The following is a 27,989-nucleotide window of genomic DNA, read 5'->3' as shown; positions in this document are numbered from 1 at the left end:
AATGGGGGGAGAAACATCATGTTCCGATTTACAAAAAATAAAGGAGATATTCAAAACCGTAATAGTTATACAAGCATTAAACTAATGAGTCATATGATGAAATTAATGGGAGAGAGTAATTAAAACCCGTTTAAGCCAAGTAACCACAATTACGTAGAACTAGTTTGACTTTGTACTTGGAAGATCTATAATGGAAACTATTTACCTTATTAGGAGCATGGTGGGAGATCTTGCTAGTTCTCGCTAGATATCTCACTTTTTCAAGAAGCAAGATGAGATGGATATAGAGAGCAGAGAGTTGGGGTATCTCGCCCTATCTCGCTGGAATTCTCAATTTTGCCCTTTGTTTGCAGATTTGGGCTGATTTTCATTTGCAACAATTCTTAGCACATCTACAACATCAAAGGAAGATCAATCATTCTCTACTTATTTTATGAACTTATGATTTAATGACTTCTATAGAACTTATAATGGTTGTATAATTTTATTATTCTATTCTTGAAAATTGAGATTGTGATACTCATATGGATGGAATTTTGATGACATTTAGGTTATTTGCTGCATTTGATACACTTGCTTTTCATTTATATACCTTAAAGGTTCTATATTACATGTTGTATAACCTTGCGTTCCCTAATCCTACAACATTTTTGGTTTCACATTATCGGTAGACTTAAAAATCATACTTAGGGTTGTTTTATGACAAATCCAAGGCCACCAATGTGTTTAAAAGGCCTTAGATAGTCTAAATACGAAGTTTCAGCTCGATTAGGACCCTAAAACCCACATAGATGGGCCACTGAGTTGATGCAATAAAATCGCATATCTCGACTGAGATCTCACCAAGATCTTGCATATCTCGATCGAGATCTCACTGAGATGGTTGAGATCTTGGTTTTTCAAGGTGGCGAGATCTCATTCGAGAGCGAGATCTTCCATCATGATTAGGATTTAGGAGACTTATTGAAAGGTGTAGGAGTATAGGAAAGACCTTCATACGGTTTTTATTGACCTAGAAAAAGCTTACCTTAAAATCCCTAGAGCGTTAATTTGGCAAGTACTAGAGAAAATAAATGTTGCAGGTAAATATGTGGACATAGTTAAAGATATATATGATGCTTCAGTGACAAGTGTAAGAACAGTGGGGGGACAAAGTGGTGATTCCCAATTACAGTTGGACTATATCATGGATCAGTTTTAAACCCCTTTTTATTTGCACTTATGATGGATGAATTAACCAAAGACATTCAAGATGAGGTTCCTTGGTGTTTATGCTTTTTGCTAATGATATTGTTTTGATAGATGAGATATAAGTGAGTATAAATACCAAGTTAGATTCATGGAGAGCAACTTTGGAATAAAAAAGCTTTAAACTTAATAGATCAAAGATAGAATATCTAGTATGTAACTTTGATAATGGTCAGATGGATGATAAGGCGGTGAAACTTGATGAGAAGGAGATTCCACAAAGCAATTATCTTAGGTACCGTGGCTCAATCATGAATAAAAAAGGTGCTATAGAGGATGATGTTTCCTAAAAAATTAAAATAGGGTGGATGAAGTGGAGAGGTGCGTCTGGAGTTTTGTGTGATCGACATATTCCTTTAAAGTTGAACGGAAGATTGTATGGAACCATCGTACGACCAGCTATGTTGTATGCTGAGTGTTGGGCGGTTATGAAGTGTAGCAGAAAATAATGATGGTAAGATAATCAAAAGTAGGAACGATATGATAATGGATGATTGTATTAGGGTTGGTCTAGGAGTAGCTCTGATAACGTTAAGATATGAGAAAGTTGTTTTGGTGGCAGGACCATGTTCAACGGAGGCGTGTAAGTGCCCCTAGATGGGGAAACGATTTAATTCAAATTGAAGGAATTATAAGAACTAGGCTAGACCTAAGATAACCTTAAGAGAAGTGGTGAGAAAGGATATGCATAGCTTAGGCCTTGTATCTAGCATGGCGTCAATTAGAGCTCATTGAAAGGCAAGAATCCATGTAGGCGACCACTTTTAGTTGGCTTCTTGTTGTTGTTGCTGTGGTGTAATATTCAAAGTGAAGCCTTTAACAGAAGGTTGTAAGCAAATGCCTACTGCCCCAAAACCCCAATATTCACTCATAACCAAAAATGATATATACATATATTACAGTACAAACACACATTAACTCTTCTAGCTACATGGCAGTGAGTTTCATTGAGGCTTCTCTCAACCAGAGGCTTCAGCTGAAACTCAATGTGGTCTTGTTTCATTGGGCAGAGTCAATGTGGTCTTGTTTTGGCCTCATCGATGATGCAACCTAATCCTGATTTGTTGGTGTACTTAGATTTTGTTCTAACGTCTTTCTGCTGTGGATTTTGTTCTAATGTCTTTCTATGGCTTAATTTGCAGGTTCTTAGTGAAAGAAACGCAAGATCAAGTGAAAAAGATTATTCCGATGTCAATTGGATACTTGGCATGCCTTTATGGATCTTATAATGCCATTGATGACATGGACAAAGTTGGGTGCAGACTGATCTTAAATGGTGACTGTTGGAGGGAGCATCAGACGCAGGAAAATCTTTTGCAAGGATTTTGTTGCCCAAGGTGTGACAAAAGAGTAACATGTGCTCATGAGAAAGATTCTAAAATTATTTATCTGGCTGATTTGCATGGCAAAGAGCCTAGTTTTGGCTGCAACTTTGTTGACATACAATCTCTTTTTTTGAAACTTCTGTTCGATGAGTCATCTGAAGATGTTCAAGTTGCATGTGTGGGAATCCTTCCAAGGATCCTCATGCATGGGCCAAGAGAAATTCTGCTCGAAATGAGGTCTCAATGGATTCAGTGTATTGAATTTCTGCTCCTTAATAGGAAAAAGGCTGTAAGAGAAGCATTCTGTGGGCAGATTAGTTGCTTCCTGGAGGACTCTATCTTGAACTGTTTATTTATAGATGGGGAGGCATCAAATAAAACAAAAGAACAGAAATTTTTGGACAAAATAAAACATGCTTTGGTGGAAGCAAAGGATGCTCAGCTATTTGAGACACTTTTAGAATCAGCTGCAGAAATTATGAATGCAGTTGATATCCACATGCAACTTTTCTTCTTTGCACTTATTCTATTGGTTGATCAGCTTGATAATCCACATTTTACTGTAAGAATAACTGCAACAAATTTAATACAGAGTTCTTGCCACTTCCATCTCAAAGGAGGATTTGAACTGCTAATTTCTAAAGTTGTTCATGTTCGGAATGCGCTGTTTGATTATTTATGTGCTAGGCTACTGAGCCGCCCAATAATGGTTAGAGAGTTTGCAGAAACTGTTGTTGGTATTGAGACTCCAGAACTGGTCAAGAAAATGGTTCCTGTTGTTCTTCCAAAACTAGTGGTCACTCAGCAGGATAATGATGAAGCTGTTCTTATCTTACAAGAGTTAGCTAAACATTTGAACATGGATATGGTGCCACTGATAGTTAATTGGCTGCCAAAAGTACTTGCCTTTGCTCTTCTTCATGCTGATGGACAAGAGTTATCTTCTGCTTTGCAGTTTTACCATGTTCAGACTGGATCTGACAACCAAGAAATTTTTGCAGCTGCATTGCCTGCACTGCTTGATGAACTTGTGTGCTTTCTTGATGATGGAGATTCAGATGAGACAAACAAAAGGTAGAACACTCAATCAATAAAGCAATAGCCAATATCTAGGATGGAACTTGCTCAGTGGACCATGGTGTAGTCTGAGGTCGAGGCATCAAAACAGCCTCTCAGAAAAACTTCTTGGTGTAAAGCTGCGTAGGAAAATTTCCCCCTGGACTCTGCTTTTGAGGAAGCCTTTGGCACCGGGTTCGCCTTCTTTTACACTTGCTTAGTGGACTACCAAGAGCTATTTAGCTTTGCTTGGCCCTGGATCTCTATGCAGATAAATGCATGGATAAACAAATAATCTGCACATATCAGGCTCTATATGTTGATTGTTATCTCATGCTGTGGGAATGTTGATTGGTCACATATAAGCATACAATCTGTAATTGTCAGCCTTGATTATATTAATTCTAAATTGTTTCTGCAGAAATACTGATGTTATTTATGTTGTCACAGGTTAAAAAGAGTCCCTCAGATGATACAAAAAGTTGCTAGAGTTCTTACAGGCTCTGATGATCTTCCTGGGTTTTTAAGGAATCATTTTGTTGGCCTTCTTAACAGCATTGATCGGAAGATGCTTCATGAAGATGATCTACTGCTGCAGAAACAGGCCTTGAAGCGCATTGAAATGCTGATTGAGATGATGGGATCCCATGTAAATACTTATGTGCCGAAAGTCATGGTTCTTCTTACGTATGCTGTTGAAAAAGAAATTCTTCACAGTGAGGGTCTCTCGGTTTTGCATTATTTCATCAAGCAGTTAATACAGGTATCTCCATCCAGTATTAAACATGTAATATCTCAAGTCTTTGCAGCCCTTATTCCTTTCTTGGAGCGCTATAAAGAAACTCCTTCTTTACAATTAAATAAAGTTGTTGAGATCTTGGAAGAACTTGTGGTTGAGAACAGGGTTCTGCTAAACCAGCATATACGGGAGCTTCCTCTGTTGCCAAGCATTCCTGTCCTAGCAGAAGTAAATAAAGTAATACAAGAAGCTCGGGGTTCAATGACATTGAAGGATCAACTCCGAGATCTTGTTGATGGTCTGAACCATGAGAGCTTAAATGTGAGGTACATGGTGGCCTGTGAATTGTGTAAACTGTTGAACCATAGATGGGCAGATGTTGCAGCCATCATCGCTGGGGAAGTTGGTTCAGATCTGGATGTTCTCAGCTCTTTAATAGCATCATTACTTAGAGGGTGTGCAGAAGAATCAAGGACTGCAGTGGGCCAGAGGCTGAAATTGGTCTGTGCTGATTGTTTGGGAGCCCTTGGTGCTGTGGACCCTGCAAAAGTGAAGGGGTTTCCTTGCCAACGCATGAGGATTGAATGCTCAGATGATGACCTTATCTTTGAATTAATTCACAAGCATCTAGCTAGGGCATTTAGGGCCGCATCTGATACAATTATCCAAGACTCTTCTGCATTGGCCATACAGGAACTGCTGAAAATTGCAGGTTGTGAGCCATCACTTGATGAGAATGTTGCAGTTTCTACATCCCAAACACGTAAGGGAAAGGAACCGCTGAAGCTCCCTTTGTCTGGCATTAGGATCACAAACGACTCTAATGAGATGAACAACAGGGGTCAGCGATTGTGGGATCGTTTTTCTAACTATGTTAAAGAGATTATTGCTCCATGCCTGACCTCAAGGTTTCAACTACCAAATGTATCTGATTCTTCATCTCTAGGGCCGATATATCGGCCTTCAATGTCATTCAGAAGGTGGATATTCTTTTGGATCAGAAAGTTGACTGCACATGCAACTCCTCGTGCAAGTATTTTTAATGCATGCCGAGGTATTGTACGACATGATATGCAGACAGCAATGTACCTTCTGCCCTATTTGGTCCTCGATGTTGTTTGCCACGGTGCTATGGAGGCACGCCATGGTATAACAGAGGAAATACTTTCTGTCCTCAATGCTGCAGCCTCAGAAAACAGTGGGGCTGTGGTCCATGGAATCAGTGGTGGAAAAAATGAAGTCTGCATTCAAGCTGTGTTCACTCTTCTTGATAATCTTGGACAGTGGGTTGATGATGTGAAACAGGAAGTTGCTCTTTCTCAGTCTCTTCATTCCTCTGTTTCTAAGAAACAAGCAGTCAAAGAAAATGGTCAGCCTACAGATTCCATGAGAGTTCCCGACCAACTCTTGATTCAGTGTAATAATGTCTTAGAACTATTGGGTGCAATTCCAAAGGTTACTCTTGCCAGGGCTTCTTTTAGATGTCAAGCTTATGCTAGGTCTTTGATGTACTTTGAGTCTCATGTACGGGGAAAGTCAGGCTCTTTCAACCCAGCAGCTGAGAGAAGTGGTGACTTCGAGGATGAAGATGTGTCATTTCTGATGGAGATATATAGTGGCTTGGATGAGCCTGATGGCTTATCTGGCTTGGCACATCTTCGGAAATCATCGAGCTTATATGACCAGCTCTTAATCAACAAAAAGGCAGGCAACTGGGCAGAAGTCTTAACTTCCTGTGAGCAGGCTTTACAAATCGAGTCCACTTCGGTGCAGAGGCATTCAGATGTGCTTAACTGTTTGCTAAACATGTGTCACCTTCAGGCGATGGTTACTCATGTAGATGGCTTGATTTCAAGAATTCCTCTCTACAAAAAGACTTGGTGCATGCAAGGGGTTCGGGCAGCTTGGAGGCTTGGCAGGTGGGACCTAATGGATGAATACCTATGTGGGGCTGATGGAGAAGGTTTACTCTGTAGCAGTGCAGAAAATAATGCTTCCTTTGACATGGATGTAGCCAAAATTCTCCAGGCAATGATGAAGAAAGACAATTTCTCTGTAGCTGAGAAAATTGCTCAATCTAAACAAACTTTACTTGCACCTCTGGCTGCTGCTGGCATGGACTCCTACATGCGAGCATACCCATTTTCTGTGAAGCTGCACGTACTACATGAACTAGAAGACTTCCATGCCCTCCTTTCCAATGAATCTTTCTTGGAGAGGTCATTCCATTTAGATGACCCAAGATTCTCAAAAATTGTAGAAGACTGGGATAATCGGCTCAGATTTACACAAACATCTCTTTGGGCAAGGGAGCCACTATTGGCTTTCAGGAGGCTGGTATTTGGTGCTAGTGGCCTCAGCACACATGTTGGAAGCTGCTGGCTACAATATGCAAAGTTATGTCGGTCTGCTGGTCATTATGAGACAGCCAATCGAGCAATTTTAGAGGCCCACACTTCAGGTGCACCCAATGTGCACATGGAGAAGGCAAAGCTTCTTTGGGACACCAGACGGTCTGATGGCGCAATTGCAGAGCTACAGCAATCCCTTTTAAACATGCCTGTTGATGTTGTTGGTGCTGCTGCAAGTTCATCAATTAGTAGCCTTTCACTGGTCCCACTGAACCAAGCTCCTGCTGCTACGCAAGCTTCAGGTGATACTGAAGTTGTTGCCAAGACCCTCCTCTTATATTCAAGATGGATCCATTACACTGGCCAGAAGCAGAAAGAAGACGTGATTAGTCTATATACCAGAGTGAGGGAACTGCAGCCAAAGTGGGAGAAGGGATACTTCTATATTGCAAGGTATTATGAGGATGTGCTCGCTGATGCCAGAAAAAGGCAGGAAGAGAACCTTGAACCAAGTTCAAGAATTGGTGTACCAACTTATGTTGTTGCAGGTGATGTGAATTCAAATACTGAGAAGTCTTGGTGGTGTTACCTTCCTGACGTGATGCTATTTTATGCCAAAGGGCTTCATAGGGGCCACAGAAATCTCTTTCAAGCACTTCCCAGGTTGTTAACTCTGTGGTTTGATTTTGGGAGCAAATATCCTAGAGCTGGCTCATCAACTAATAAAGATTTGAAGACGGTCCATGAAAAGGTAAGGTTTCAATGCCATGACTCTCTTTTTTCCCCTAAAAATTTATTTCTATGATATCTGAAACCAGGATGTCATTTTTCTTTATTTATATACTCAATCTTTCTTATTTTTCAGGTTATGAGCATCATGAGAGGCTGCTTTAAGGATTTGCCAACATATCAGTGGTTAACTGCTCTGTCTCAGTTGGTTTCTAGAATTTGTCATCAGAATGAAGAGATTGTACGGCTTGTCAAACTTATCATCACTTCTGTTCTCCGTGAATATCCACAGCAAGCTCTTTGGATTATGGCAGCTGTTTCAAAATCAACTGTTCCTGCAAGGCGAGAAGCAGCTGCTGAGATCATGCAAGCTGCACGGAAGGGTTCACATAAAGGAAAAGATGGAAGCAACTTGTTTGTTCAGTTTGGTTGCCTGATTGATCATCTCATTAGATTGTGCTTCCATGCGGGTCAGTCAAAGGCAAGGACCATCAACCTCTCAACTGAGTTTAGTGCCTTGAAGCGGATGATGCCCCTGGGAATCATAATGCCCATCCAAGAAGCTCTTACTGTCACTCTACCAACATGTGATACAACTCTTACTGACCAACTAAAGTTTGGTATATTCTCAGCCTCAGATATTCCTACTATTTCAGGAATAGCTGATGAGGTGGAAATCCTTTCATCTCTTCAGAGACCCAAGAAGGTGAATCTTATTAGTATTACTTACTAGTGTACTTGTTTTTCTAAATATTTGCTTCTCATATTTTTGTTGGTTCTTAACATGCTTGAGATATCGGTAGCAGCTATTGATAAAGTAACAAACAACTCGACCTTATCTCACTTGATGGGATCGGCTACTTGGATCCTTGCTGATGTGAAACAGGATCTAGGGTTTAGTTGATTGGAATAATTCCCTAGATTCAAGCTCACTCCAGGATCCTTTTCCCTGAGGATCAGTCTTATAGGGCTGAAAACATCTTCAATGGATGGGTTTTGGGTAGATTCTAGGTATGTAAGGATAAGACTAGAGTTAAGTCAGGTTTGGCCAGGCTTAAGGGTCTAGGGTTTTAGGTTTTGACGGCTTGAAACCTTGCTGTAGTTGCAGTTTGAGATCTGAATTTATAGTGTAAAGTTTAGAAATATGGGGTTTGAAAGGAACTAGGGTTTCTAGGTTTTGGAACATGCTAGGGTTAAGTTTGAGTGTAACTTAGGGTTGGCTGAATCTATTTCTAGAAGGGTTCAAGGTTTGGGTGGTTGATGAGAATTTTAGGGTTTCTGACGAAGAAGATGAAATTTGCAGAATTTTCTAGGGTTTTGGATTATATGGGTTTACAGTTGGTTTTAAAAGAAGAGGGAATTTCTGTAGATGTTGTTACAGTGGAAGGATTGCAGTCTTGCAGGGGTTGTGCTTGAATAATGTTGCAAGAAGGGGGAAAAAAAGGTGTGTTTTTGAAGAAGAAGAAAGAAGTGGTAAAGCAATTTAAGAGTGACTGAAGAATGATGAAAGGGTGATGGCAGGTGATAGGCCATGCTGGGCAGCCTGGCAGCAGTAAGGTAAAGGTGACAAGATAAGGAGTAAAAATGTCTAATGATATAGGTGATGGATATGAGGAGACTCTAATGGCTAATTTTGTAAACCTAGACCCAATTTTATTCAGTATTGTAAATGGAAAAAGTAACTAGTAGTGAATATTTCCCTTTTCTTGACCTCTTTTTAATTCTGCTCTTGGACATAAATCTTCACTTAAAACCCATTCCCCTGTTTGCTAACTATATTTATGTTCGCTAATCTATGTTATGTGGTTATGCTTCTTCCCCTAGTTGATGTGAACCAGGATCTAGGGTTTGATTGATTAAAGCCCTAGATCTAGGTCCACTTCAGGATCCTCTTCCTGAGAATCAGTAGTCTTCTAGGGTCTGTAGTACCTACAGTTGAAGGTAATTGACTGGTTTATGGGTGCTAGGGTTGGACAAGGGTCAGGATTAGGTTCAGCCAGGGTTCAAATTCCAGAGTTTGGTGAATCAAGTCTGAAAACCTTCCTGTCTTGTTAGTCTCAGGACTAGATTTTGAAGTTACCATTTGGGGATTTTAGGGTTTTATGAGAATTAGGGTTTCAAGGGTTTGGATTAGGGTTGGGTTAAGGTCAAATGCTTTAGGAGAGATAGGGATGGTTCAAGGTTTGGCTAATTGGTTAAGGAGTTTAAGGGTTTTGAGGTTTTAAGGGTTTAGGGTTTCCTAATGAAGAAGATGAATTGCAGAAAATTCTAGGATTTAGAGCGGGAGGGGCTGAAACCTAGGGTCAAAGGTAAGGATGGGGAGGGATGTCTAAGTCCAATAAGGGTTGGGTCCAGGTTAAGGGATTAGGTCTAACTTAGGATTAAACTTTAAAATGCTGCTGCAATTCTGGTTTTAAATTTCTGGTAATTCTGGAAGTTGCTGCAGCTTTAGAAGGAGAAAAGAAGAAGGAAAGAGAGGGAGAAGACTGGGAAACTATCCTAAGACAGGGGAGTGGAGGGGAATTAGAGAATTATGGATGGGGTGTGATAAAAGAGCTGCTGCAGGGTTCGGGAAGGGGAAGGGGAAGGGGAAGGGGGTGGTCTGTGATGATTTAAAGGGGGGGGGGTGGGGTGTGATGGTAGAATTAGGGTTACGGGGATGGGATAGGACTTGCGGATAAGAGAAGAATGGAAAGGGCAGGATAGGGGCTGGGGATTTCTTGTACTTGGAGATGGAAGAAGGAAGCTGGAATTTTGAAAATTCTGCAAAACTCTTCATTCAATGGCTGCTGCAAGCAAGTGTCCTCTATGGGAACCCACGATCTCTAATCCTTGCTCCTTCAGTCTCAGCTTTATTGCATTAATCATAAACTGATTTGTTACGTTGTAGATAGGCTTATTTATAGCCTTTAGAAGGAGCTCACATTAGGACTCTATTTTAGAAGACAAATCACACAAAAACTCCTACTTGACTAAAGACTCTTACTAATACAAGGACTCTTATCATATCTCACTCTAGAACGATCCAAATGGAAAACCAAGAGTAGATATGGAATACCTGCCAGAAGTAGACTGAAACTAGGGGACTCCCTTACAACTTGGGAATCCCAACGTAACAAGGACTCTTTGATAACTCAACAACTAACGAGTCAAAATAAACAATAGAAGTAAATCTGGGGTCCCACAAACTTGACCCAACTAAAACCTAAGTAGAGTCAACCTAAAAATAGCAAAATTACCAAAATATCCTTGGGGAAATTCTCTGGGTTGCTGGTAGGGCCTCAGGGTACTGATTACCTTCCTGGGCCCTCTTTAGGTGGTCCTGGATCTGTTTAACATCACTAGTATTGCCTTACAATCCTTACATAACAATCTGTTGGGCCTTCTAGTGAGGAAGAATCAATTTGGCTACTATGATCATTCCACTCTCCAAAAACACATACTCCATTCATCTTCATAGTCTACGGTCCTCAACATGTTGATATCCTCCATGTGCGTCATCATAGTCTTCACCTCTACGGTCTTGCCCAACATGTCCATTTGTATCAACCCTCTAATAACTGTTCTTGACAAAAACCTTGTCCTAACCATCTATGCAAGTTGTAATTTACTACTTTTTCCGAACCCTGGTTGAGTTGTTTAAGCACTTATTATGTTTATGACCTCCTTCTAAGACACAAGCTTGATGAACATCATCTGATCCCAAAACCTTTTTCCTTCCAATACTTCTTTAAATCTTTGTCCACTACTATGCCCTTGTCTCTTCTACTATTATCCTAGAATACTAAAATCTAGATGCATTTGATTCAATTTCCCATCTATTCTCTTGAATACAGGCTATGTTAGTCCTTCTGCTCATGATGTTTATCAACTCTAGGTTCTTACCCGCGAAAGATCTAATGTCCCAAGAGGCAAATCTATTTCTATGCTTAAGAAGCATTTTTTTTAATGATGTAAGATAATAATGCTTATGATTTCTTGTTTATTCTCACTGTTTTACCTCATTTTTGTTTTCTCAGGTTATTTTTCTGGGTAGTGATGGTGTTGCACGTCCTTTCCTCTGCAAACCAAAGGATGACCTCAGAAAGGATGCACGTATGATGGAATTCACTGCAATGATCAATCATCTACTGTCCAAATACCCTGAGAGCCGCCGGAGGAAGCTCTACATCCGCACATTTGCTGTTATTCCGCTGACAGAAGATTGTGGTATGGTTGAGTGGGTGCCACACACTCGTGGACTGCGACATATACTTCAGGACATCTATATTACATGTGGGAAATTTGATAGACAGAAGACTAACCCTCTGATAAAGCGGACTTATGACCAGTTTCAGGCTAAGATGCCAGCAGATGAGATGCTAAAAACCAAAGTTCTCCCAATGTTCCCTCCAGTCTTCCACAAGTGGTTCTTAACCACATTTTCTGAGCCGGCTGCTTGGTTTAGGGCAAGGATTGCTTATGCACATACTACTGCTGTTTGGTCCATGGTTGGGCACATAGTGGGTTTGGGCGACAGACATGGTGAGAACATCCTTTTTGATTCCACAAGTGGTGATTGTGTTCATGTTGATTTCAGTTGCTTGTTTGACAAAGGCTTACAGCTGGAGAAGCCCGAGCTGGTCCCATTCAGGCTAACGCAGGTAAAAAAAATAAAAATAAAGTAATAACAATAAGAAGAAGAAGAAAATGTAATCCCTATGCTTGTCAAGAATCCGAATGTATAACATTTTTCAATGCCAGTATTTTGATGGGCTATGTTTGATTGTACAGAACATGATTGATGGCTTGGGAATTACTGGATACAAAGGTGTATTCTTGAGGGTCTGCGAGATCACACTTTCAGTTCTCAGAACACACAGGGAGACACTGATGAGTATTCTTGAAACATTCATTCATGACCCCCTTGTAGAGTGGACAAAGTCTCACAAGTCCAGTGGAGTGGAAGTCCAGAATCCCCATGCTCAGGTTTTGACACTCACTTTTGTCCTCTATTGTTTTTGTTATTAATTGTCAATCATAATTGGAAAGCCGAGTCATTCCAGGACTTGTCAATGCCTTTTTGGTCCGCTGTCTCAACCTCCAAGTTAATTAAATAAGATGTGTGCATGCCAAGAATGAAGCATGAGTTGATTTTGTGTTTATGGGAAACAACCTTGGGCTCATTATTGTAATTGCTTACATGTGGCAGTTAAACAAATGTGTTGGTAGTTTGTGTTGCAACAAGTAGGTGGTGGTTGCCCTTGTCATGGGGCTTATGCTACAACCACTTAGTAGTGTGGTACATGTTTTACAATCGCTTAGTAATGTGATGCATGTTCTGGAGCCCCATAGTGATGTGATACATGTATACTTATGTTGGTGACTGTATGATTGGCAGGAGTGTGTTACATTAGTTGTCTTCTCAAAATGCTTGGACTTGGAATAAATTAAACTTTCATGTCATATTTAGGCTGGCTTGGAGCCTTGAATGTGAGCCATTTAAACTGAGTAACCTCTGTCAATCAGCTAACCCAAGTTACTTTGCATGTTTAAAGGCCATTCAACCAAGCAATGAAGGGTACATTATGCTCTCTTTATTCTGTGTCTTAGTGAATGTATTGTACTAGTACAATTGCATATGTCACATGTGGAAGTGCCAGGGGATGAGTCAAGGTGTCTTTCTGTGCCTTAAGGCCAAAACTATATATGGGAGATATGGTGTGGTAATGCATGGTGTGCTGAAGTATATAAAGTGAGTTTCCTTCTTTATATATATTTTAAAAGCTGGACCAGGGAATAACCGTTCTGTCGTATCAGCCAGTAATTGGGCAGTATGCATATTCCAGGCAAGAAATGGCATAGAGCAATGAGTACACATAAGCATTCATTTTATATTGATAGCATAGTTGTCTGTCAAATAGAGGTATAGAGCCTTGAGTCTCCCAGATACCAAATCCTGGGGGCTTTCAGGGTCTATCGTTTGATGGTTGGTTTCCTTGTTTTGCATGGACTGATCCAGCATTTAACTAGATTGTCATACCTGTCAATGGGTTTTTATGCATGAGGATGCTATTACCTAGGGCTTGATGGTTGTGAATGGTCCCTTTTCCACTGGCCTTCCAGTCCAGTTGTCTCTGAAGACATTGAAGATCTTTTTTGTTGCTTGAACCAAGAATCAACTTCCTATTGTCGCTGAATACATTGAAGATTTTGTATTTGTTAGGGTTGAAGCAAGAATCAAGTTTTACATTTATAAAGAAATTAAATTAGATATTTGAGCATCAATAGTTGGCATGCTGAAATATTTTATATATATATATATATATATATATAAAAGATTTGGGTTTCCAGTGTCATCTTTAATGGTTAAATTATGAGCAATGTATTTCTGTTACTGACTGCTATTTGTAAATTCCAGAGGGCTATCAGCAACATTGAAGCACGGCTTCAAGGAGTCGTGGTCGGTGTTGGTGCTGCGCCATCTTTGCCTTTGGCTGTAGAAGGTCAGGCTCATCGTCTAATTGCTGAAGCTGTGTCCCTCAAAAACCTCGGAAAGATGTACATATGGTGGATGCCTTGGTTCTAGTGATTGCTATGCGCTGAAAAGGTTTCAACTGCCCTAATCAGGCGATAGGTATGTTGTATTATTCCTATCTTCTTCATGCCTATGGCTATCTGCTTCCCATGCCCACCAAAGAATTCATTTTGTAGCCATTTCAGTGGGCTAAGGGAAGTCGTCAAGTTTATTATTCCATCGATCAAATTGGTCGATCTTTCAAATTGTCGATAGTCTATGATGCTGAGCTGGCACTGCTGGCTATGCTAGCTTATCTCCCTATCTCTACTAATCGTGTGTTTGATTATTAAGACTCCTTCAAATTACAGGATTGTGTTCATACTCAAAGGGCAAAACACTGACAATAATACAAAAGAAAAGCACACATGCACACAGAAGATTTAAGAGAACTTCATTAATACTCAAATGATTAATGAACTCCCCTTATTTACATGAATAGGAAACCACTTAAGAGGAGAAATTAAGACCAGGCTTCCAAAATGACTGAAACAGATATGGTTATGTAAATATGTTATAGCAATTTGAAGAGATTAATGGAGGGACACGGAGATTCTCCAAAACTTATGGAAATGTTTTGAATCTTCATTCGTTTTAATATTGTCTGGAACTAACAATATCTACTGACAACCAAAGTTTTGATCAGTTGGCAATGCAACACTGAAGAGGTCACAGGTTTGACTGTGCTTAGTGGTATATTTAATAGCCTCCCCCACCCCCAATAACAGCAACGACAAAACATTAAAAAAAAAAAAGAGCATGAAACCTATGGTATGCCAGAAATCATTTGATCTTTTCTTGAAAAATGTACTCCAATTGAAATATTTATCTCAAAACACTCTTGAAATTCTTACAAGTGGGCTTCTCCAATGGCGACGTCAACAAATTAAGTTGTAAGAAGCCCAGAAAGGAGAAAAATGTGGGGTGGTCTAGGATCTGCCTCCTTTTCCCTTTCGAAAGTTCGTATCAAGGACTAATGAGGAAGTTGGGCTGGCAACCTCTCTGTGCGAGGGTTTTGATGGGTATCCTGAGATAACATGTGGTGAAGTGAATATAAACAAAGTCACTATAATAGGAAAAGAGATTAAAAAAGGTGAAAAGGGCTAACTATTGAAATAAGATATTACATTTGAAAATGTTCTTAGAATACTTGATTGAGTCAAAGATATTTGTCTCTCTTCTGCTACCAATAGGAAATAGAAAGCAACTCTTTTGATGGCCAAATATTGCATAAAAGAACCTAAAGTAGGTTGGACATGAAGTGATTATCTTCTGCTACCTAAAGTAAATGCTTTTAAAAGAGAGGTTGAAGTTGAGTTCTTGAATTTCTGGTCACAAAAATAACCTTTTGAGTGGTGGGCATTGGTCATTATATAATTGATCCTTCAGTGAGAGGAATATCCATTGAGGTAGCAGTCTCTAGAATTAATCAGCCAATGTGACAATGACACATGAATCATATTCAGTTATTAGAATATCTATTTAGGCCTATTTGTCAATGTAACTGGAAGATTAAAATTTATATACTTATTAGGTTAGTTGATTAAAGCAGTTCAACACTTTTAGTCTAGTGGACTAGAAAATATAATCAGATTAGATTCTTAAAAGTCTAGTAAACTCATGAGTTTTATTTCTATATTATTTACTCTTTGGTTGGCCTCTTCCAACTATACTTTTCATTTTACCTTGATCTTTCCAAAAAAGATGAATTGAGGAGCTAAACTATCATTCTATTAAATATGGCTATCACTTAATTTGGGGTAAATAATTTTGGAGGATTTCTCTCTGCTTTTAAAAGTTAGGTTTGGTGGTAGATGCTTTGCCTAAAGTAGTGTTTCCTTTCCAGCCTTGTTTACTTGCGTGTCAAAAAACTCCATGAAATCAATATTTATAGGATTGTAATTCATTAAAATTAATTGTTTGGTTACCTTGATCTTGTAATGGTTTGGTTATTATGATTACGTGATTCAAGGGATTTCACACCTCAAACCATGAAATCCAAATAATACCAATATTTAGGTAAAATGCATAATTTCACATGATTCTTGGTTATGACACAAATCATCAACCAAGATTTAAAAAAAAAAAAAAATTGGATTCATGATTCTATAGATGGGAAATTTGTGGAAGTATGTAAGCAAACACACTTAAGTGGTCCTATTTTCATTTTTAATGATGGTGTTTGAAGACAGTACCAAAGGTGGATTCTAGAGAGAATCTACTAGTGTTCTACTCTACTGATAGCTCCATCAGCCCTAGCACAGATCTCACAAAATATATCAAAGTCATCCATCAAAGTATATCGATGTTGCTTCAATTTGTTTTTGTTTATATTTATGATTTCTTAGTGTTGGTTCTAACATCTAGCAACGACCCATACCCAACACCACTCATCTCTCTCTTGAATGATCTTTTTCTTTGTGAGGAAGTGCTTGATACACTAGTATTGTGACGTTTAAAAGTGCACTACAGACAGGTCTTCAAGGTCACACATCCTGATTCATATTTTCATGCCACTTATCCTTGCTTCTCAACTACTATCCCTAGCAAAGGAGTACAATTAGAAGCTTAAACACTCTTGATATGTGAGTTCCTTTGCCCATACCTTCACCTGCACATACAGCACTAGAGTGATGTCTGCAAAAAAAAAATAGTGTGTCCCACTTTGTGCCATAAAGAATATTTAAAAAAAAAAAGTATTTCTAGAAACAGAAGCTCAGCAGAACTGAATCATGGCAAAGAGATAGATATGATCAAGAAAATGCAGCACTATAGTGATCTGTCGGAAGAAAAACAAGATTGAAAGCATGCTAGTGTTTATCTTTAACGAATAAAGAGAAATGGGGCGGGGAACAATTATATTGCCTTGTCCTTAAGCAATTTGATAAACAGTTACTAAATTCTTTCTGTTGAATAATCATGGTGTTGGAATAATGGAAGCCTCACATTTTGATTAGGCTCTTCCAAAAGAAAATGGAAAGAAAAAACAAAGAAAGAACGTCATCTGATCTTGTACTACACGTAGTGATTATGTTTAGACAAATAATTATCTTCTATAACTTAAAAAAAATATCATGGTATCTCTTGTAAAACAAGAAATTCGTTAGTTGATGGTGACAATTGTGGGTTCTAATTAGGTTTTAAGGTGTCCATTAGTGTGGTTTAAAGATGCGTAAAGTGTTAAGATCAAATCTGCACTAGTAGACTTGACAAATCGAAATCGAAGACCTGAACTTGTTAACTGTCAGTTCTAGTTCTTTAGCTTTTCAACAAATTAAGAATATACACTCCCAAAGTTTTCCAAATAATACCTTTTCTTCCCCTTTTTTTTTCAAATAAAATAAAATAATATTGACGAGGAGATGATCTCTTTCTAATGTTTCAATTCTTGGAAGCTGTGATAAAATGCTGTATGGGGCTTTCAGTTTCACCACAAGACAAAAGAGACCCTGCATGAGAAACTATCTTTTTGGGGGTAAAAGATTGTGTTATTGGTTTACATTTTTGAGTAACAATAATTAACAAAAATGTATTTCCTTAATTATTTGTTGATATCAATAGATTCCACCAACTATCTGTTTTAAACATGTTATCCGGTGTATTAGTGTTGGTATGATTACGCTTAAAATAGAGCCATGTCACAAGCTATTGGATGGTTAACTCTTGGGCTGGCTACTATCGTTGGTTCACCATTGACTCCCCAGACCTAATAAGCCATCGGATAGAATTTCATTCTCAAAATAAAGAATTGAGAACTTTGTGAAGGCGGTCTTGGCATGTACAACCACGTTATACATGCGGTAAATTTACTGTGCTTGATTCCACACACAAAAGAAAAAGTTAGTGTGCTCTCGATCATAGGCGAAAAGACAAAAATGGATGATAGATAAAGAATGGAATATCACTTTAGATTCTACTATAAAATAAGAACATGATCCCAGTCAGCAAGTAGGGCATTGGTTTGGGTGCAAGGAACAGATATTGCTCTTCTTCTTCTTCCATTTTTTTTGGGGTGAGGGGGTGGGGGTGGGGGAGGGGGTAACCGTTTACCAACCCTTTATTTGATTTATAATTTCTCTGCCAAAAGAAGTTGTGATTTATAATTTGTTATACCAAATTCCAGTATGATGGCTGTTTGACCTCACGAGAGTTTTACTTCCACCACTCATTACTTTTATTTCTAACCAATCAAACAGCATCATTATCTCAGCTTTGGGGAAATCAGAAAGGAATCAACATAGCGTCACTCTCCTTCTCAACCCGCGCCGTGCACGCGTTTGGAAGATGGAAAAAGAAAAGGAATCGTTGAATTTTGAATGTTTGAAAATTTTTCTCTGCAACTGATCGTCCTTTTACTTTAAACGGAAACCAATCCCATTTTTTATATTTATTTTGTGTCTTGGAAGCGGGACCCAGGTAGCATTTGAACGTGAAACCTTCCTCCATTAGAGTTTTTGCCTCTTGAGAGAAGTGAGGAGAAAAGTCCTGCCATGAACGTTCTGAGAAATTAGAAATGATAAAAGGTTCCTTCTCTCATACATAAACAGCTGTTGAAAACTGGGTCGATCTGGGTATTTTTCTAAAACGCCAAAATTCGATCTTTACAGAGCTACCAATCCGCTTTCTTCTTTGGTTTCAATTCTTCCATTTGTACATTATACCAAACACATTGCAGGCGAACCCTTGAATAACCCTTTGTGCTGATTCTCGAAGATCTGAAAACAGTTCAAATCATACGTCTCCTTTTAGGATTTCACAGCTAGTGGTAGCCACTTGTTCTCTCTATATATACCACGCACGCATACTTCCAAGAAAAGCAGAAGTAGAACAGCTTCAACGCAAGGTGTTCTTAATCTCAATCTCAATCTCCTCTTTAGCCCTTGTGGGTGTTCTTTGCTTTCTATTTTCCCCTTCGTTCCTTCTTCTATGGCGAATGAGCAGATACGAGCCGTGGGTGTAAACCACAAGATCCTCCGTTCAGTCTTGGCTGCACCTGGGGTGAAAGGGAAGAGGGTAACCAGTTTACCAGCTGATGGTTTAACCGATATGATAAAATTCATAATCTCCAAGAAACAAGATCTGAGAGATCCTTTCTATGTGCTTGATTTGGGAGTGGTGATCGGCTTGATGGAAAAATGGAAACGTTTACTACCTAATGTCCTCCCTTTCTATGCTGTCAAGTGTAACCCAGAACCAGCCCTTCTTGGTGCTCTTGCAGCTCTGGGAGCTGGCTTTGATTGTGCTAGCCGTGCAGAGATCGAGGCCATCTTGGCACTCGGAGTCTCCCCAGATCGGATCATCTATGCCAACCCATGTAAGGCCGAGTCACACATCAGATATGCTGCTAGTGTTGGTGTTAACCTCACAACATTCGACTCATGCGATGAAATCCAGAAGATCAAGAAGTGGCACCCAAAGTGTGCTCTTTTGCTGCGACTCAAGGCCCCGGAAGACAGCGGCGCAAGGTGCCCGTTAGGCCCCAAGTACGGTGCATTGCCCGAAGAGGTAACACCACTGCTCCAAGCTTGCCATGATGAAGGCATGGTTGTAGCTGGTATTTCATTTCATGTGGGTAGTGGCGCGTCTAATTCACACGCCTACCATGGTGCCATCGCCGCCGCTAAGGAGGCCTTTGACACGGCGGAGAAGCTTGGTATGCCCCGGATGCACATCCTCAACATTGGTGGCGGGTTCACCGTGGGTTCCAAGTTCAATGATGCTGCTGTTATCATCAAGACAGCTCTGGAATCATACTTCTCAAATGAACCGGAGCTGACCGTTATTGCCGAACCGGGTCGGTTCTTTGCTGAGAGTGCATTTACTCTGGCTGTTAATATAATAGGGAAACGTGTACGTGGCAACCTGAGGGAATACTGGATCAATGATGGGATCTACGGTTCAATGAATTGTATACTATACGATCATGCGACCATTACAGCGGTTCCTTTGGCATGGGCATCAAACCGGATCGACCCAACAGATGGAGAGGTGAAGACATATCCTTCTACAGTGTTTGGGCCAACATGTGATGCTCTGGACACAGTTCTTACAGGCCATGAACTACCAGAGCTTCTGGTAAACGATTGGCTTGTGTTCCCCAGCATGGGTGCCTACACAGCATCTGCTGGGTCCAGTTTCAATGGCTTTAACACTTCAGCCATTGGCATTCACCTTGCCTGTTCTAGCCCAAATTAAGACCATGCTTCCACCAAAGATGCTAGGGAGGTTGGGCTCATGTAGCTTTCAATTTCTTTTTGTATCCATTCATGGGCAAAGAAGAAAGTCCTCCATTTTAATGGAACAGTTAGATTTTGCCTTTTCTGACATACCATAGGAGATTTTTCTATTGACACACGTGTCAAATAACTTGTAATTTTACTTTGAACCTTTTAATGTACCATCAAAATGTTTTAGATAATATAGTTTCATTTCACACGTGTATGTTTATCTCATGCCTTTTAATTTTCTGATTGCCTCCAATTTAAGTAGAGCAAATGGACATCCCAATGAGAATCTGGGTAAGAGTATCATTCATGCATTAACCTAAGACTTGATGCAAAAACAAGACCGACATTTTCATTTGGAACTTATAAGATATTCTCCTGGTCTCTGCTATAGAACTCTACTCTGGCAGCTAGCTTAGGCAATCCGATATGTGATTGCCTAGTTTTATTTGTTCTTTTTTCCCTGAGAAGAGAAAATGAGGATGGAAGGAGTTTTAGGGACGTCAAATATCATCTGCCCAAACTAAGTTCACCATCTAAATGAATTCATGTGAAATTGTAAACCTGGAAGGCAATGTCTGAAGCCCTTCCTCTTCCACATTACTAACTGATGGTTCAGACCCTCTTTCGCACTGAAAATTTTCAGCTTCCCATTTTCTTTTTCCTGCAACTACCCCAAGGGTACTATCAGTATGGTTCATACTGTCCTTCATATCTGTTGAGAGGCAACCCATAGGTTCAGCCTCTGCTTTGCGTTCTCCCTATGCAGTATACAGTAAACAATCATCAAATTTATCCCATATTATAATAATCCTACTTAACCCTGGACAGTAAAACAAATATGAGACAGGATAATCAGTGTATACGACTGATCATCCACTTACCAGAAATGAGACATTGGATTGGAGAGATTGCAAAGAAATGGGAAATAGCAACACCGACAATCCAAACAGAACCCAAATGGCTAATATTCATCAAGACCTTGGTGGTTCTTCCACCAAGAATGACAACTTCCCAGTAATGAGACAAGGATTATCGTGTAGAACACCATAAACAGATGAGACATGGCAACACCATCAAAACAGAACCTGGATAGCTCGTCTTTGTCAGGACCTTCAGTAGGTCTACCACAAACCAGCTCTAACCACACAACACATACATACATATACCACACAATCAAAATTTTCTAAGATTTCATACACACACACACATATATATATATATCTGCGTATGATGAGGCTTTCTCATCTCCAACTAGAAAAGCAACAGAAAACATTAAAAAATAAAAGAAAGAGAACACGAGAAAAAAAGGAAAGAGAAGCGGCAAAGGAGTTCCATCTACTAGAAACACATGTAAGAATCAGATCTGTCTATAACATCTCCAATATACCAAATTCAAGACAATAAAGTCGACAATTTGCCAAAGGATCTTTATCTGGACCTCTCAGCAACGGTCCAAGAACCGTCTACCTTCCATATACATTACCCCTACGGCCATAGCCCCTTTCTGGGCTACCATATGGAGAGTATGGGAGTGACCTCGACCTTTCTCTTCTTGACCTACCACCATAAGGTGAGCGCCTAGGAGAATAATCACGGCCCCCTCGATAAGGTGAGCGCCTAGGAGACCTCCGGTACCCATAATCATCACGGCCATAGCCACCACGGTACCGACCACGATCACCACGATAACCTGCTCACACAGAAATGGAACACAACCACAATATAATCATACATATATAAGAGATCCAAAGGTAAGCCAATTAAATGCTTGAAGGAAGAAACTCACTTGACTCCCTGGAACTTTTCATTCCAAGATAATTTCCAGGTGTGGGTGTCCTTGGGCGTTGCCTCCTTGACTGAAATGTTACAAAAGCATGTATAATAAAACCTCAAGCCTGAAGAAGCATGTGAATGACTGAAAGGTGAAGTGATAAAAACACAGCAAATGCTCTCCTTGGCATTCATTTTTATCGTTGGTCCTTGCACACAAAAATGATTATAATTGCATTCGGTATCATTTATGGAGCTTGATTCTATTAAAACAAGAAAAAGAAAGAGAAAAAAATGAAACCCTACAAATAGGCCTGACCAATGTATGTGATTAGGCCAAAAATCACTTTTGGTTTTTTTGCAATGAACATAGACTCGTAAGTCTCAAAATATAGCAGCATCCTTTCATGTTTCATTTGAAGTATTGAACCCCCAAGGATTCCCACTGCAAACCCATCTACCACAACCGTCTTATTATTCCTGCAACTCCACCTACGCACCCTCATATAACTTACCAGAGAGATGGAGAGGAAGGTCTCGTCACATGAAATTGGATGTGTGATACCATAGGATCTTCACTCTCTAACCCCTAGGTTGGAAAGAAATAAGAGCAACAAGAGATTATTGGAAAATTGCACTTATCTCAACTTCTCAGATCTCACTTATGATTGATGGCTCAAACTCTTCCTCTCTCCTGAGATTTCTAACCTACCACCCTAAGAGAGAGGGTCAAGTGGGAAGAAGGTGAACTTGGTTGCATGGAGACTAACGGATCCCAGTGGGATTCATTCCCAAGATGTAAAGATGGGTGAAGGGGTTCACCCTCACCACTTACATTATATATGGGTCATTAACAAACTGGAACAAAATTTCAAGAACACTACTATAAACATAGGCATACTAAAGTGTCAACTAAACAATTCCTCATTCTTAACTTTATATTAGTGAATGTTTACCAAATGATTTCTAGTTTCATTAAAAAAAAATGGTTTAATCAATGATATTTCTTGAAAGGTAAAAATAAAAACAAATAAAGGCCATAAATACCCTACATCCATGCTATGTCAGCAAGAAAGATAAATTATAATTAACTGAATCCCAAAAAGAAAAGCCCATGGGGAAAACAATGGGTAGCATATGGAAAGGAATATAACACTGCCACACAACTAACAGCACCATCAAATGAACATCAGGTAATGGTACCATAAATGCCTGATTAGAGAGTTGTTGGTAATGTCCGTTGATTAGTTGATAAATGTTGAAGGTGAATCCTGAGGTTGTTTAGTAGTTGGGCTATTGCCTATGTTTAGTTGATCAGGTGCACGAGAAAAGCTGTTAAGCTGGCCACTGATCTAGCCTGTGTGACTTAAGTTGAGATGGATGAACTCATCATCTTTGATTGCTGCCAACATAGCTGACACAATGTCTTCTGAATGATCAAAAACCTCGAAGTCAAGACATGGATTACAGTTTTAAAAAAAAATCCCCACTTCATCTCAGCACCAAAACAACAAAGAAATACCTTTTCCACTGTTATGTACCGGCCTTCCAGAACAGACTGATTAAGATGTTTGATGCACCGGTCCGCATCTTCTAAAGTGTCCATGGTCACGAAAGCAAAACCCCGAGAGATACGTGTCCGAGGCTCCACAACCAGTCGACATGATACTACCTGATATGACAAGAGTAAACATCAATATAGCTGTGAAGCAACAACTGAGAGTGGTAACCACTACAAAACTTACCTTTCCTTCCCTAGAGAAATGATCTTCTAGGTCTGCCTCTGTGACTCTAGTAGACAAACCAGTTACATAGAGTGTATTTCCAGGATTATTAGCTTCCCTGACATCACAAGGGTAAAAAGTCAAGAGAAATATTAAAAAGATGCATACACCATGAAACAGCACCACCCTCAGAACTGTTACAGACCTGCCAGGACTCCCAGACCTTGACCTTGAGCGGTATTGGGACCTAGGCCTTGATCTGGATCTGGACCTAGACCTGGACCTGGACCTGGCCGAATTTCCTTGCCAAGGGGAAGGAGAGCGTGAAGACCTGGTTCTTTTAGCATATTAGTAAACAGTCAGGACGGGGTAAAAATGAAATTAGGAGTATATAACTAGGAAGACAACAACTGATGCCATTGACATTTTCCATAAAAGCTTCAGAAAGGGATAATATAAGCAACTTCTCTACAGATGCAAAAAGAATATATTGCAATAATTTTTTATTAAGATTTCTTTTGCAAGAGTACATTACAGTGACATAAAGTCCAAGAAACTGGACTTGATCAGACAAGCATATTCAGCAAACCAGCAAACAAACAACAACAAAAACAGATATACCAACTAAACGGGGTCAGCCACATGGATCCTTGCCTTCCAATCTGCTCTATTTGAGGCCATACTAGATACAAGACTATGCATATCCTTTCTCACCACTTCTCTTGAGGTTATTTTAGGTTGGCCCCTAGCTCTTTTAGTTCTTTCAGTGTAGATTAAATCACTCCTCTGTATAGGGGCATATAATGGCCTCTGTTGAATGTGGTTGTGCCACCTCAAACAACTTTCTTGTAGCATTCTCATTTCTGCTACACTGAATATATTTATATGATGCTTATCTAGGGGTGTAAATGGACCGGATTCAGATCGGATAGTGGTATATCCATATCCGCATCCTATTATATTCGGACGGATTCGGATAATATCCTATTGGTTTTCGGATAGATTCTGTCGGATTCGGATGATAATCGGATAGTTATTTTCTTAAGTAGATTCTTCTAAATGGGCATGAATATAGATTGAATACAAATTTTCGACTACCTATTTACATCTTTACCTTTTTATTTGTGAGAGCTAGGTTTGAAATTTAAGAATTTAACAACTTTGGTAGCTATTTTATTAGAAAATCTAGAAAAATAGTCACATATCATAGGTAAAATTTATAAAAATAAGAATAATAAATCTAAATAAGTAACTTAATTGGATAATTTTATCGGACGGATAATATTCGGTAAGAAAGGGGTATACCATATCCGTATCCTATTAATAATCGGACGGATTCGGATACCCCTAAACGGATGCAGATGCGAATTCGGAAGCAAGTTTCGGTTATCCATTTACACCCCTATGCTTATCAACCACCCAACATTAAGCAAACCAGCAGACATCAACTGGATTCCAGAAAAACTCTCTCAACCACTTCATTACTAACAAATTTGAGCAAAAACAGATGCTGAGGCCAATCCACTGAAAGCTACTTACCTAATCAATTGAAACTTTTCATTGCACCCTCGTGATAGGAATTGGATGGGACTAAAACTGTCAGTGGGTTGCTGGGTATTGTTTGGAGAAGCAATTGGACTCAATGTCTTCATCTTGCTTTGAAACAGGATTAGAGGAAGGATTAGTGCTGGACTTATAAAAGCAATCAGAATAGCGAGGGTGGCTTTCAGAGCAGTGCTGACAGCATGGAGGTCAGAAAGGCCTTTGGTTCACTTGAGGATGAGAACTTGAAATCTTTGAGCAGAAAGCAAGGAGTTGATGACGAATGTTGGGACCCTATGAAGGCACCCCCTGTAAAACATGATAACCACCATCTCTGGTTTCTCCTTCATTCAAACCTCAAAGCATAACATAATATTAAATAAGAAGAAAACCACTGAAAAAAGGGATCTATTCTCAAACTAGATTACCAAACAGATTTCTTCTTCTTGGAATTAGGTTTAAATTAATAAAACCAAACAATTAAAATTCATTGACCAATACCAATCTATTGAAGTTATTCAAGAAATAAATCGTAATCCAAGTACAAATCTTACTACGAGGGCCTAAGCACTGACAATAGAAGAAAAAATCCGAAGATCCTCCATTAGAACTTATGCTTTCTAAATATAGTCAAACAAATTAGAGGCGTATGTCCCCTCTTATGTATTTGTCTAGTATGTTTTTTTAAATCTTTTATTAACTATTTTACTTTAAGTTCATATTCATTTTTTATTTTAATAAAATGTAGAGCAACTAAAAGATAACAAATATATAAAAAAATAAAAACCCAAAAATTGCGTTTATCTTCTTCTAAGTCCTTCCAACTTTGAATTTTCTGGATTCTGTCCAGATAAGATTTTTTTTAAAATAGAGGCTATTTTTACTCTCAGTGTATGCATGTGTCCCATTTCTTAATGCACAGGAGCAAGGTAATTCTGGGAAGTAATTTATCAGCGGATTACATTACAACCTACTGGCTTCGGAACCCGTAATCATCATACACACAAAAATTGCAACACATATTGTTAACAGAGCCATTGGAATGTAGGATGATAACCTGAAGACATAAGTTAATAATTAGCTCAAAAACAACAGATGATAATTCTGATTTGCAATGACTGGGATTGCTCAAATTCCAAATCCTAAACCCCATTTTCCCTCCTCTTCCAAATAGGGCATATTCAACCAAAAAAAACAAGGTTTCAAGTTGTCAAATCCACAATGTAAGTGAGCTTGCACTTTGTGTCAAATACTTCAACAGCCAACCAAAAGGCACCTGAAGTTTTCAACTAAACAAGTACAACACAAGCTTCAGCCCCAAGGCGTTGGCTTCAAGTCTTGCAAAAAAACAGTTCTACATAAGGAAAAGCTCAATATGATAATCAAAACTGGGTCTCATATGCCTTCTCCCTTATCAAAATGTGCTCTACTCTGCATGGACCAAAGGTGCCAGGCTTCCAGTAAAAATAAGAACTGCAGGATCAATCTTTCAAGTACCTCAAAACTAAAGAATGATCAGAGTCTCTCTCCTAGATAAATAACAGAAGAGCTACTGACTGCATTAGATTTTTCAAGTCCATAAAGCAAGAGAATTACCAAAGCATACTCTACTCAACAAAGAACATAAGTGTTACCGACTGCATCAGCCGTTCCAAATACCTCATACTTAATGATGCTAGGTTTCTAGACTCCTTCACTTATCTCAATAAATTTATAAGAAATTCTGGTTTTAAGTCAGCCCCAACATAGTACATATGTTAACGAAAACTGTATGAATCATGTCTAATAGCTTACGAGCTGGAATTATTGAGTTCCAGTGCTGGGGGTAACTGTAGAAATAAGATTCATTATATATGAGCGTCTCCACCACCAACGTTTATGTATTGGTTCGCTTGAGTTTAACAGGAAGATAGTTCACCTTTCTTAACTTGAAAGATGAGTCAAAGCATCCGATACTGGCAAAAAAAAAAAAAAAAAATTTTAAAAAGGGGAGAATCCAAAACAAATTTTCCTGGCCAAAAGTGTCGGATATTTCACACACGTTTCAGAACAATGTGATCAAAAGTGAACACAATGGTATTAGTTTCATAGATGGAGGAAAAGGGAAACCAGTAAAACCACCTATCTGCTTAAATGCGAGGAAAAAAACTTCTCTTTCAATACATATCAAAATCATCTCTGTAACAAAAACCAGATCAAAATCAAAATTTTCTTTAACAGACGCGAAGCTTTCAGAATTTACCTTCCACGAGGAGAATCCGCCTGCAAAAACGAGCAGAAGAGTATAAATTAAAACAACAACCAACCCCATCTATTTACTACGATTTTGATCGGAGCACAAGTAAAAATTCAGAAATACTGAAGAAGAATCGGGAAAATAGACAATGAAAGAACTGGAAACGAGCTAGGGAGCTTACCATTCTCAAGCAAACGAGATGAACTTAGCCGACGATACCGAGACTAGGGTTTCCAGTTTTCCAACTCCGGTCAAGAGGTCTTTCGCGTTCCGCAATTGATATTGGCTATGACCAGTTTTTATAGGAAACCATAGCACTGTTGACTCTTTCAGATAATACACGATTGGAATCTTTTTCCTTTCCGATAATGATAGATAAGCATGCTAACCTAGCAGAGCGCTAATGACGGTTGGATTGGGATCACGAGGTCGTATTGCGTTAATCAAGCGTACTGATTTGGGTTCTTAACCCTCATGCCTTTATAG

At 39.2% G+C, this 27,989-nt stretch overlaps 3 protein-coding genes across 4 annotated transcripts in view; 2 read left to right on the top strand and 1 right to left on the bottom strand.

Moving 5' to 3' along the window:
- Positions 1-15,017, top strand: part of ATR (Ataxia telangiectasia-mutated and RAD3-like protein) — a 43,453-nt gene extending 28,436 nt beyond the window's left edge. The window contains exons 10-15 of the mRNA XM_089154946.1: positions 2,391-3,647; positions 4,080-7,470; positions 7,585-8,154; positions 11,468-12,091; positions 12,222-12,416; positions 13,849-15,017. Coding sequence (XP_089011072.1) covers positions 2,391-3,647; positions 4,080-7,470; positions 7,585-8,154; positions 11,468-12,091; positions 12,222-12,416; positions 13,849-14,016 — 6,205 coding nt within the window. The 3' untranslated portion in view covers positions 14,017-15,017. The remainder of the gene's footprint in view (positions 1-2,390; positions 3,648-4,079; positions 7,471-7,584; positions 8,155-11,467; positions 12,092-12,221; positions 12,417-13,848) is intronic.
- Positions 15,018-18,456: 3,439 nt separating this feature from the next.
- LOC149015410 (ornithine decarboxylase-like) lies at positions 18,457-20,430 on the top strand. Its single transcript, XM_089155270.1, has one exon. It carries the CDS (start codon positions 18,931-18,933, stop codon positions 20,197-20,199), a length of 1,269 nt encoding a protein of 422 aa, XP_089011396.1. The 5' UTR covers positions 18,457-18,930; the 3' UTR covers positions 20,200-20,430.
- A 110-nt stretch (positions 20,431-20,540) lies between these two features.
- LOC149015409 (putative RNA-binding protein C25G10.01) lies at positions 20,541-27,771 on the bottom strand. Of its 2 annotated transcripts, none has more exons than XM_089155271.1 (7): positions 27,685-27,771; positions 27,510-27,529; positions 23,931-24,062; positions 23,747-23,843; positions 23,524-23,673; positions 22,018-22,087; positions 20,541-21,921 (listed from the first exon to the last, which is right to left on the bottom strand). In XM_089155271.1, the coding sequence occupies exons 1-7, from the start codon at positions 27,685-27,687 to the stop codon at positions 21,695-21,697; spliced, it is 699 nt and encodes a 232-aa protein (XP_089011397.1). In that variant the 5' UTR covers positions 27,688-27,771; the 3' UTR covers positions 20,541-21,694. The 2 variants fall into 2 exon arrangements, with proteins under 2 accessions (XP_089011397.1, XP_089011398.1); XM_089155272.1 differs by having other exon boundaries at positions 23,931-24,056.
- Between the last annotated feature and the right edge of the window lie 218 nt (positions 27,772-27,989).

Source organism: Hakea prostrata, chromosome 5 (genome assembly GCF_041222555.1).
Source record: "Hakea prostrata isolate BN-2017 chromosome 5, UWA_Hpros_2, whole genome shotgun sequence".
Lineage (NCBI taxonomy): Eukaryota > Viridiplantae > Streptophyta > Magnoliopsida > Proteales > Proteaceae > Hakea > Hakea prostrata.
The sequence above is the reverse complement of the archived record's forward strand: the minus strand, read 5'-3'. Positions and strand labels throughout refer to the sequence as shown.

Coding starts and splice junctions, on each gene's coding strand:
- LOC149015410 (XM_089155270.1), top strand. CDS start 18,931: ATGGCGAATGAGCAGATACGAGCCGTGGGTGTAAACCACAAGATCCTC.
- LOC149015409 (XM_089155271.1), bottom strand. Junction 24,063..27,509: donor GCGGATTCTCCTCGTGGAAG/GTAAATTCTGAA, acceptor ATATGCTAAAAG/AACCAGGTCTTCACGCTCTC. Junction 22,088..23,523: donor GGTACATAACAGTGGAAAAG/GTATTTCTTTGT, acceptor GTAACATTTCAG/TCAAGGAGGCAACGCCCAAG.